The following is a 12,763-nucleotide window of genomic DNA, read 5'->3' as shown; positions in this document are numbered from 1 at the left end:
GCCATTAGGGCGGCTCCTATTCCCACCTTCCATTTTGTGACTCTCTAAGAACTCAAGAAATAAATCTCAGGGAGCAGGTCCCCACAACTTTAGCCATAAACATAGCAGGGTGCAAGAGCCTCTTTCCCAAGGATGGGGCCAAACAGCACCTGAGCAGGTCATTCCACTTCTGGGGAGGGGGAAAGGGGGCATTTTAGGGGAGAGAGAGAGAGAAGAAAAATTCACTCACTGGTTGAGAAAAGCGAAGAGGTATCTCATGACCACGATGACCACTCGGGGCAAGGTGACAAGAATCTGCTGGATCAGGTGCACTCTCTCTGCGGGGCTCTCCATTTCTAGAACACAAGCCCCCCAGGAACCCCACTAAGGTGAGATGCAGCTCAGTTGGCCCGGTGAGAGGACCCCATCAGGATTCTGACCTCTGCTTCCCAACCCACCCTCAACTTTGGCTCACGTTTGAGTGGCTCTATTAAAGGGAGAACAGCAAATTGCTAAGTAGAGGAAATGCCTCACTTCATTCATTTTACTCCAGCCTTCATGACTTTTTCTCATTCTGAACTACAACATTTATAGTTTCTACCATGGGATCAAGGCATGAAAGATATACTGCTTTTGCTATACTTCTGGTGCACACGTCTTGTCTCCCCAGAAAGACTGTAAACCCCAAGAGGACAGGAGCTATGCCTTAAGATTCTCCTACAGAGCCCAGCATTGTCCTCCACAAATGGTAGATGCTTCATTAAAGTTCTGTGATTGATTCATTGATGCTGGAATTCCACTACAGAAAATGAGGCACGCCATCTTTTTCTCACCGAAGGAAAATGCCAATAAATGAGGTCCAACAGCTGATGTTCATGTAAACATGGCTGGAGCTAACAAATGACAAAAGCATTTATGAAATGCCTACTATGCGCCAGGCACCGTGCTGGGGATATAATAGAATAAGTGATGAACTTAGAGTGCTGAATTCAGAATCATTAAACCTAAGTTTGAATTCCAGCTCTGTGGCTTACCACCGGTATGACTCTGGTCAAGTCACTTAACCTCTCTGTGGTTTCTTCTTCTGTAAAATGAGTGAGGGTGAACTAGATGACCTCTGAGGGGACCTTAGCTCTGAGTCTAGGACCTTTCAGTTCTAGGCCAATGATAGGATCATCTTATCATATAAAGACAAATTGAAAAACAGTCTTTTGACCACAGAGTTTACATTCTAACAGGTAGCTAAGTCAGAAGGGAGCCTAGGAACATCCCTCCTTGCCTCGTCTTTGAAAGCCCAGTTTCCATCAAAGCTCAGCTCAAGAAGCTGATGTTTCTCCTGATGCCCCCAGCTAACAGTGCCTCCTCCCTCCAAATGACCTGGTTTTCATTTTGAACATACCTATTTCTAGACATTCTGTCTCTCTCAATAGAATGTAAGCTTCTTAAGGGCAGGAATTCTTTCATTTGTGTCTTCCTATCACCAGGGCCTATTATAATACCTGGCACATAGTAGGTGCTTAACAAATGCTTCTTGACTAACTCATTGCTCTTCTTTGTTTAGACCAGTTTAAAAGAATCATAGAAGAAAGGTACCTGCCCCCATGGCCTATACTTTCCTAGAATAGTTAAAATTTGGTTTGAGGCCAATTCAAAACTTAAGTAATTATCAATAGTTTCTTTCCACACAGTAGGTGACTGCCGTTTTTCCTCTTCCTTTTTTTTTTTTGTAAATAGTTACCCTTTGCTCTGAGAAACTCCCCTTCCCACCCCATCCATGGGTACTTACTGATTGTGGATATCAAATCTTGAAACTTTTCCTTGGGAAAGAGTGGGTTTTCCAGTCCTCGGAAATACAGTTTTAAGACGCCAGCCACTGAATTAATATCCCTTTCATTTTGGTCATCTGCCAGGGGATCTTCACCTGAACAGATACAGAAAATGACTTTTCAGCCTGATTAGACAGCAGGAATCGTTCAATTAGCCCGAAGAGATGACCCCCAGCCCAGGGCTGATCAGGAAGGCAGGAAGTGGGATGGGAACTCTCCCTGTATTTTCCCAGCATGTCCTAACTTAATAGGCTCTTCCATTAAGCATCATCACACTGGGATGTACCACTCCTAAAGTCATTATGGAGTAGGGGGAGGGGAGGAAGTGAGGCTTGCCACTGTTTCTTGAAGGGCTTCTCAGAGTTATAACGAAAAAAAACAGCCACAACAACAACGTGTAGGGCTTTGAGATTTGCAGTGCGTTTTACAAATTCTACCTCATTTTAACCTCCCAACAACCTGGGAGGCAGGTGCTATCATTGTCCCCTTTTTACAGATGAGGAAACCAAAGCCGACCAAGGCTAAGTGACTCGGGATCACACGGCTAGGAGGTGTCTGAGGCCACTTATCCAGGTACACTGCCCATTCCATTAGGTCAGCATTCTAGGAGAACACAATTATTCCCAAAGATAGGAGTGTGGAATAGGGGCGGTTCTTTTAAAGCCCTCCTCTCAACTTTAGAACCATGACCCTCTAATTAGATTAATGACCAATATTTGCATAATATTTTAAGGTTTACTAGGTACTTTATAAATATCATTGCATCTGAGTCTTATAACAGCCCTCTGAGGCAGGTACCACAGGTATTATCACCCCATTTTACAGATGAGAAAACAGACTCAGAAATGTTAAGTGATTTGCGCAGGCATGTGCAGTTAATAAGAGTCAAAGGTGGGATTCGGATCTCGACCTAGCTGGCTTCAAGTTCAGCATTCATACCTTGCCGCCTAATTAAAGCTGCAGCAGTCTTGAAGAACAACGCACATGAATTCTTTCCCACCCATTATCCCTTAGCATTACACCCCTGACAGTGATGAGGAAATTGACTCTTAGAAATATTCACTTATGTTTTTGACTTTGTCCCATTCATCTAAGAGAGGCAACAGGCAGTAAAGGAAATAAATTCAGCTTTCTTTCCTACGTTCCTCACCTTCCAGGTGTTCACAAAGCTGCCTCAGCCTTGAGATGACAAAGCTGCACAATTCCCCAGCGAGGGAGGCACTCACCAGGGGGGACACTCCAAGGATGAGGTTTCAGGTATCATCAGTGTTTTCTAACCAGCTAATCCAAGCATGGGTTTTTAAGGACAAGGTTAAAAAGTCCCACCTTGCCAAGCCCCAGCCAAGGAAGAGGAGCAGAACTAAGGAAGGGCAGTGTGGGCAGCAGACTCAGGTGCTGCTGAGAAAGAGATGCATGAAGATGATATTTGGGAAGCTGCCTGGGAGAGAGGCCACCTTCAGCAAGCAATACAGTTCCCCTTGCCTTTATGACTCATCCTTGTTCATCCCTGGTTCCACAGAGCCTTGGCCATACCACTGCATGAAGACTATGCCTGTCCTGCCCCTTTGAGGTCAGCAAAAGGCCACCTCCTACGCAAGACTTTTCCTTATCCTCTGACCCTCAGGTGCTAGCACCCTCCCTCCCAAAAATACTATTACTTTGCCTATATTTTCACTTATCTGTGTCCATGTTGTTCCACCCCAATAAAACAACAAACTCTCCAGGACAGGAACTATTTCATATTTGTCTTTGTACCCCCATGACCAGCCTAGCCCCTGACCCAGGATAGGTGCTTCACAGATGATTTCCACACGGATAAGGAACTATCTGGCAACAGCTCAGATGCCCATAGGCAGCAGACATTCCTTAAGCCATTAGATGGAGGAGGTCAAGTTCAGTTTTGTTGCCCCTCCCTTTTTTGACTCCTCCATCTGCTGTGGTCTCCCCTGCCCCAGCCCAGAGTAGCTGATTCCCCCTATTTAAACCTGCAGTAACAAACTCATTTATAGCAGGGTACAAGTAACCGAGAAAGCCCTCCCTGATCAACCGGGCGTTTGGGGAGAGACACAGGCAGGTGGTTGGGCTTTCCTTCCTCTTGAATCCCTACTGAAGCATGATGAGTTGGTATCTTTCTTTGAGTATTTAGCATATCCTGCCTTGCACTCTAATCAATAAACATTTATTAATTACCTACCATGTGCCAGGCACTATGCTAAACATTCCAGTCACTGGCCTATGTGTCCTATTTCTCATCAATATTGTAAACTATAGTTTGATTTGTTAAAGTATTAAAAATGTGGAGTATTTCTTTAAAATATGCTATGATAGGAAGAGAGAAGGGAATAAGCATCTATATGGCATCCACTATGAACCAAATGCCTACTATGTGCCATCATCTCACTTCCACATCCCTTCATCTCCCAAACCATGGAATCTCCTCCCCCCTTTCTGCCTATATATCTCCCTGTCTCTCTCTTTATTCCTGTTGTACTCATAATTTGCCATCTGAGTATACAACTTTCTCACATTGTTCTTTCAGGCATGCGACTCTTTTCTCCTCAACCAAGTTGCGATCTCCTCATGAAACAGGGCTGGATCCCAAATTTCTTTCCCAGTCCCCAGTGAACCTAGTCTAATACAGATCACCCATCCACACCTATATGGTAAATTCTATGTACATAGTTATTTGTATGTTGTCTCTGCCATTAGAATGGGAGCTCCTTGAGGACATGAACCCTATTTTTACTTTCATTTGTGTTCCTGGGGCTTACCACCCTAGATTGGCACATACTAAAAGTTAAACAAATACTTGAACTGATTGATGAGCTATGTAAGAAGACAATGGACATAAAGCACTTTAGAAACCTAAAAGTGATGATAGACAGATATCTATGTATCTAGATAGACAGACCAAGACATCAGTTTTTATATTACCCTTGGAGGTAGCTTTATCTGTAAATATGAAGGACGATAATGCAGCTGGACATGTGGGGCACAGAGATGGTTGAATTGTGAAAACAAAACCAATGATCTCTTCCCCGGCAGACTGGGAAGCAAATTACCACTCAAGCATCAATTCACATCTTCCTAATCATTTACCTACTTTAGGTTTACAGGTTGTATGGTGATTTTCTAGAAACTTTTTTTTAAGTTTAAGATTGATGATAGCAGAAAATTAACCATTGTAAAAATATATATTGAGAGAATCAAAGACTTATTGAGAAGATTAGAGATTATCTCATTCAAACGCCCTTTACTGATGAAGAAACTGAGGTCCAGACACAGTAAGTACTCTACTGTCTTATCTTCCTGTGATTTAGCTAAATTCTTTTCTTAACGCTACTAGAACATGATGGTTTCCTAGAATTTTTTTAAGTTTAAGATTGATGGAAGAGGTAAAGTAACCAATTTATATAGGGAGAATAAAAGATATACTGAGATGAAGAAGACCTTAGAGATCATTTCACTCAACCTCCTTTTACAGAAGAGGAAACAGTCTTTGAGACAGTCATAATCTGCCTAAAGTTATAGAACGAGTTAGTGGCAGAGCTGAGGCTAAAATCCAGACCTTCTAACCTCCTTTGCAGAGAAGCCAACCAGAGTGAGAAACAATAAGCCTTTCACTTGATATGGAATCTGTTCACTTTGAAAAGTGCTGGAAAGAAGGGAAAATGGTGTTTCTTGCCAATGGCTTCATCTACAAAGTTGGAAGAAACCACTTCTGGATTGGAGGAAAAAAGGAGTGAGATCATAATTTCTTCTAAAAAGGGCTGAACGGTTAGCATCCTTAAGAGATTCAAGTGGAGGATTTAAACACCAAACAATTACCAGGGAAACACACAGCATGCTGGTTTGGGGAGAATTTAGTCACAAGCTAGAATGTGTGGGATGTGAAGAGTGGGTGGGAAAAGAGATACAGAGACACGTTAAGACCATCTGGTTGCCAGGGAGATGGCAACAGGAAAGATGACCCAAAAGAGGAAACTTGGAATCAGAAAGAAGACGAAAGCTGGAGAAGAGATGGAATGATTGTGTCCTGGAGGCTTAGAAAGGATAATGAGCAAAACTTACCAGACTATATGGCGGGCAAGTACTGAGGAACAGAAAGTAGCAAGGGTGGGGACTAGGGCTCGATCATCCCCCACAGAGAAAGTAGACATGTTTTCCTAAAAGAGAAATTCTGGAAGGTGATTCTTGACAAGCAAGAAGGGGACCAGTCAGTGTAGGGACTGGTCAAGGCTAGGCAGCAATGACTTGAAGAGGATGGGGTATATTTAAGGTAGAGAGGAACAGCTGGAGAAAAGAAGGGAATGGAAGAAAAGAAACCCTCATTAAGTACCAAGTAAGTGCCAGGCACTATGCTAATTATCTCATTTGATCCTCATTATAACTCTGTGAGGCAGGTGCTAGTATCATCCCCATCTTATAGTTGAGGAAAATGAGGCAAACAGGTTAAGCGACTTGCCCAGGGTTACGCAGCTAGTAAGCGTCTAAGGCCTGATTTGAACTCAGGTTTTCCTGACTCCAGGCCCAGCACTCTATTCATTGGGCCACCTAACTAGGAAGGCAAGAAGGCAGAACTGGTACATGGGATGGGGCTACTCCTGGAAAAAATGTCATGGCCATCGTCTTATAAACCTGATCCAGTAGAATGGGTTGTGCCTGAGGCTTGCTTCAATTTATTATAAACAGGGGAACTATTCAAAATTCTTCAGCATCCCTAAAGGGAGGTCGGGCAGGTACTGGCCTTGGAAAATGATCCTTCCAAAAGAAAGAACTTCTCAGTGCTAAGGAGGACAACAGATAACTGCCAGTATAAGAAATTAAATGGCCAGATCTTTGGACTGGGCTGTCTAGAGAGCTCAACACCACTGGGAGTGTTCAAACAGCACTGGGATAACCAACTAACTTTCAGAGATGCCCTACTAGGGGTTGTTCCATGGGGTGACAGGCTGCCAATAGTTCTCAAAGTATGATCTCAGGACCACTGGGAGGCCCCAAGACCCTTTCAGAAGGGCCTCAAGATCAAAACTATTTTCAAAACAAAAATAAGATGTATTGATTTCCTTATTATTGTTATTCGGTCATTTTTTATTCATGTGCAACTCTTTCATGACCCCATTTGGGGTTTTTGTGACAAAGATACTAGAGTGATTTGTCATTTCCTTCTCCAGCTCATTTTACAGATGAGGAAACTGAGGCAGACAGGGTTAAGTGACTTGCCCAGGGTCACCCAACTAGTAAGTGTCTGAGACCAGATTTGAACTCAGGAAGATGAGTCTTCCTGACTCTAGGCCTGGTACTCTATTCTCTGTACCACCTAGGTGCCCATTTAATTTCTACTACAATAAATATTAATAGATATAATCCACATAAGCAAAAGCTTGGAGGGGATCCTGAATAAATTTTAAGAGTGTAAAAGGGCCCTGAAACCAAAAAAATTAAAGAACCTCTGGGTTAGATGACCTCTAAATTCTTTGTAATTCTAAGAACCTGTGTCTCAAGCACCTGGTTTTGGGGGTATCTTATTTCCTTGTAGCTTATCTGTCAGTTACAAGCTAGATGCCCATGACTTGGAGTATGCCAGGAAATTGGAAAGATATTGTACGTGGAAGTCAAGATGCCCAAAGTACAACATTTAGCCTAGTGGTAGAAAGTACATTAATTCCATAGGAGTAAAATGGAAAAAATACCCAATGGCATTGAGGAATAGTTAGAGTTTTAGAAGGGGAGTTAGGAGAGACCTGTGTCTGAAGCCTAAGTAACACACTCGTTGCATGAACATGGTCAAATCACTTAAACACCTCTGAGTTTCCTCATCTGCAAAATGGGGATAAAAGTAGCACCCACCCTCCCGAGGGTGTTGTGAGGAACAAATGAGATAAAGCAAATGTGAACCTGATGTTAGTTATTATTGTTGAATACAAATCACAGAATCATAGCATTTTGTAGTTGGAATAGATCTCAATAGATCCCAAGCTATACAAGAAAAAGGCCTCATGAGAACACAGCTGACAAGTAGTGACTCAGCCAGCTCTTGCTTGAAGATCTCCAATGAAGGGAACCCACTCTCACTAGGGTAAGAATTCTTTACCTGGATTCCATAAATTCCCAAGGGATCCATGGATAGATTTCAGTGGGTCCATGAACTTGAGAAATCACACCTTTATTTTCATTAACCTCTGGCTAAAATTTATCACTTCCTTCAATTATTTAAAAACAGCATTCTGAGACGGGGTCTGTAGGCTTCCAAAGGGGTCTGCCCATAACACAAAAAAAAGCTCAAGAAGCCCTGCTTTAAAGGTAGTATGTTCCACTTGAGACCCTGGACAACTTAACCTCTCTGATCCTCGGTGTCCTCGTGTATAAAATGAAGAGGTTAGACTGCATGATCTCTAAGGACCTTCCCAGCCTTAAATCCTGTGAATCATGTGAATTAATGTGGCAAGAACAGGAGAGATGAGACAAGAAACCAGGGTAGATCTGGTCGAGGGTAGGCTGAGTCTCGACATGTTATTTTAGGAACCTTAAGGTTATCTGAGGATGGATGTTAAGGAAGTCTCCGTATGTTCCATGATTTAACAGAACTGACTGAAAAAAAAGAGATTATAGAAGACATTGTAACCTTGTAAGAACCTCACAACTCTATAAAATAGTAAAAAATATTCCTTTTAATGCTTCAAAGTCATGAACTTACCATACAATTGACAATGAAAACTGGACATGCCTAAATACTTTAGTGTTTTCATCAAATAAAACTTATAACAAAGTTGATCTGGCATATTGAATGATATGCATAATTACTATTGCACTGCATGATAATTAGATGTCAATAATTAGCAGCTCATGCAAATAACTTCAATTAGCATTACTTTTATGCAGTCCAACCAAATGTTTACAGTTCTTTTATTCTCTGTTCTCCATGATCTATAATCAGCAAGTGATGACAGTTTCCTTAATGCCATGTTCAGCTCAATCTCCCTCATATATCCGCATTTACTCTTATACATAATAAGAGAGGAAGATCTGGGATCCAAGTCCAAGGCTAAAACTCTGTTCTCTTGACTGTAGCGCTCCTTACCCTGACTTCTCTCCTGTGCCACCAGCACCACCTGAGGGGTACTTCATCAGTCTCTGCAGTTGTTCCCCACCCCAGCCCTAGGCATTCTAACTACCTGGGGTGGCATAATTCTGGGCCATGTGGACAGTCAAGCAGGGGTGACTGAATGAGCACCACACAGTAGGGAAGAAGGAGGGGGAAGGTACAGGACAGGTTATGGAGAAAGATTTCAAAAAAGAGAATACATGGAAGAACCACAAAATCCCATAACCCTAAAATCTTAGAGGTGGAAGGGACAATAGAGATCACCTAGGAGAAATATAAGAAACTGCTTCTGTAACATCCTCCCTCTCCCCAAAGTGGTCTTTCAGCCTCCAGATGGAGATCTCCAAATGATGGGGAGGTCACTATTTCCTAAGGCTGGTTATTTGACTTTAAGATACTTTTAATTGTCAATAAATTATTTACACCTATCTAAAATCTGCCCTGCCAGGGCCAAACCAAATTTTAATCTCTTAAATGACAAGTTTTAGTTTCTTGTTTGTGTGACAGACCTTCAATACTGAAGACAGCTATCCTACAAGTTTTCTCTCTTCTCCAGACTAAATATCTGTGGTTCCTTCACTTGATTCACATATGGTATTCCTTCAAGGCCCTTCTCCATCTTTTTCACTCCTCTCTAAATTATCCGTATCCTTCTTAAAATATGGCACTTAGATGTGATCTGGCCCAGGCAGAATACAAGGACCATCACCTCCTTTGTTCTGAAAGTCTGCCTCTCAATGTAGCCAAAGATCACTTAGCTTTTTGGCCATCTTATCACACTGTTGACATGCAAACCACTAAGAGGAAATCTTATTCAATCATGCCTTTACCATCTTGTACTTGTGAAGCTGACTTTTTGAACCCAAGTACAGAGTTTGCATCTGTTCCTATCATATTTCTTCCTATTACATATGAACCATTGATCAAACTTTATTTAAATCTTTCAACCCTTGACTCTGTCATCCAGCGTCTGGGCTACCCCTCTCAGCTTTGCAACATCTACAAATCTGATAAGCATGCTCTCCATATTTTAATAAAGTCATTAACAAAACTATTAAATAATACAGGGACATTTATAGCCATCCACAGCTTATTCAGTCTCTATTCTTATAAAAAAATGATGCTATAATATTAACAATGTCAATAACAGCAGCTAACATTTTTATGCTGTCTTGCATTCATCTTCGGTTACCACTGCGGCTTCCATCTTGTGTTTCTATTTTAAAAATCTAAGATGTCCAATGAATTCCTGGTAGATCCACATTGTTCTCTTTTAGATAGTGCACCCTTTTCTTCCAGATCATAATAATGTGCTATTTTGTTATTAGATTTTCATTCTTGAGAGTTTCCTACCCCTCTTAGATTAAGTTACTTTCTATAATTTTAAGCCATGCAATACTACTCATACATTCATTCTCAGGACCTTTTAAATTCATTCTTCCCAAATCTAGGATGTAAGCTGGAGGAAGTTTGATTTTCCTCTTTTTTCTATCATGAATTCTAGGATGGTGTGGTCATCTCCTCCCAAGGTTTGCCTCATTTCTACTTTAGCAAACAGATCTTCCCTTTTTGGTCACAATCGAGTCCATATTTCTATTGCCAGGTCCGTCTTTGGAAAAATGAAAATCGTCTCTAAGGTGAACCAAGAATTCATCAGCTAGTCTGCCTTTTACCAAGACAGAGTTTCACAGATGTTACTACATGACATCTCCACGTCAGTATCCTAACCTATTTTCAAAACTCATCATATAGTTCCTCCTTTTGTCCAAGTTGTCTGTTGCACACACTCATAACAATGTTGCGTCTTTTTCTCCTTTTGTTGATGCCCACCTAAATAATACCTGCCACCATGCTTTCCCTTTCTGCTTTCTGGATAAGTTTTATCTTCTTAATAAAGAGTGCTTTTCTATCATCCCCTTTGTCCATTCTGTTCCTTTTAAATAAAGTACATTCCCTTTAATAGTTGTATTCCAGTCATGGGTTCCATCTCATCAAGTCTCAATATACCTGTGAGGCCAAATTTTGATACTTTTGATACTTCTCTCTAATTTATCTTGTCTATTCCCCAGGCTTTGGCATTTGTATGTATGGATCAAAGATGGTAGGACTGATGGTTGGCTCTCTTCTTCAGTATAATTTCCTATAAATGACTAGTCCTATCTACCAACATTCTTCCTACATCATTCTACATATTGTCTGCGGTCGTATGCATATTGGCAGATTCATGTAGGTAGTTTTCTCCCTCTCCTTCCACTTTCAGTTTAAAACACTCCTGATCAAACTACAAGACTCTACTTTAACATATTTTTAGCATTCTCCACTCCTGGACAAGAGCTTATTTTTCCTCTGTCTTAAAGCATGATGTCTTTCTTTCAGGCACAGCTTCCACACAAAGCCTTTCCAGATCCTCCTAACTGCTAATGCCTTCCTCCTAAGTAATCTGCATTTTTTTCCCTTTATGTTCATTGTGGATATGCTTACATATGATCTTACTTTTTCCTCTGATGGGAGGTAAGCTCCTTGAGGGTAGGGTTTACTTCACTCTTTGTATTTACATTCCCAGCACCAAGCAGAATCTCTGGCACCCATTAGGGACTTAATAAATTTTTGCTGATTGACAGGAGTGTCATACTGGAGGCCCATTGCCACAAGCAGCCAGCAAAACTCCCTAATGCTTCCAGGAACCAGATTAAAATGTAACTAGGAAATGTTTGACAAACATAGATAATGCTAATTTGTGGTTTTCTAAGTCAATATACAGCCTGCAGGAATCTGTTTTTATTTGAGTTTGACACCAGTGGCCTTGAAATTCAAATCCTATTTTCAGAGATCACTTTCTCAATCACTTGTTTCCCCCTAAAAATCTCCCTTCCTCTTCTGAAGACCCTACAATCAGTAACAGTGATTAAAAATACTACCTGTGCCCCTAAAAGCTCCAGTTTCAGTGTAATGCCCATGGCTATATAATCCAACCCATAGAAATGCTTTCTAGGTTCCTTTTGACACTATTTGACCTCCACAGGAGTCACTAGTAGTGGGGAGTGGTTTGAGCGGTTGATACTACTTGAGGTTCTCTGTCAGGCCCTGGATACATATTTTAGAGAGCTGATCTCTCTTATTTTTCAAATAACATTGACAAATAACCATCTCTAAATACCATGGCAGTAGTCACCAATCACCACTACATACCAACTTACACTAATTATTACCAGTTGACCTCTCTTGAAAATACCCAGGGATCTACATCACCTTTGGTGGAGTACAAGAAGAGAACTCTTTAATCCTCAGAGGCTTTAGTGCTCCCCTCAAGGGGAAGAGCCTCTGACTAATCACAAGAGCTCCAAATGTTTAGTGGTCCTTCATCCTCTCCTCCATACCCCATCCTTCCATCTCTCAACCTCCTGACTCACATTAGGGTTCTCTTCTGCCTTGTCATGTCCATTTTCTTTGCTTTCTCTTTGAAGCACATCTGTTATTCTTTCTAAGACCTGTATGCTTCTCTGAGAAGCCTAGGGAGGAGAGATATGTTCTTCCAGCCTTTTCACCTTCTCCTCTAGGAGAAAGACCAATTCACATTTAGTTCCTACACAGCAGCTGTTCCATATTATTGGCAGAACAAATATAGCACACTCTCTACAGGTGATTGAAAGAGGAGAAGAGATTTGTCCTATGCTGAAGCGCAGAAGGTGGGGTGAGGGGGTGGAGGTGATCTGGAGAGAAAGAGAGAGAAACCGGGAGATGGATGTTTGGAAATTCCTGTTTGTGATCAGGTAAAGAGGGCTCCAGGGTCCTGGAATGGGGGCTAGAAAAAAAACAGATGATTCTGACATAACTGCCCTTTGGCCCCCAGCAA

The 12,763-nt window shown here is 41.6% G+C and overlaps 1 protein-coding gene across 2 annotated transcripts in view; it reads right to left on the bottom strand.

Annotated features, from left to right (window-relative positions):
* SRGAP3 (SLIT-ROBO Rho GTPase activating protein 3) overlaps positions 1 to 12,763 on the bottom strand; it is a 274,924-nt gene that overhangs the window by 26,595 nt on the left and 235,566 nt on the right. For both annotated transcript variants that reach the window (XM_036737985.1, XM_036737984.1), the window contains 2 exons: positions 1,766 to 1,900; positions 230 to 335 (listed from right to left, as the gene is read on the bottom strand). In XM_036737985.1, the coding sequence (XP_036593880.1) occupies positions 230 to 335; positions 1,766 to 1,900 (241 nt within the window). The remainder of the gene's footprint in view (positions 1 to 229; positions 336 to 1,765; positions 1,901 to 12,763) is intronic.

The sequence above is a fragment of the Trichosurus vulpecula genome, chromosome 9 (genome assembly GCF_011100635.1).
Source record: "Trichosurus vulpecula isolate mTriVul1 chromosome 9, mTriVul1.pri, whole genome shotgun sequence".
NCBI lineage: Eukaryota > Metazoa > Chordata > Mammalia > Diprotodontia > Phalangeridae > Trichosurus > Trichosurus vulpecula.
This window is presented reverse-complemented; position numbering and strand designations above follow the sequence as displayed.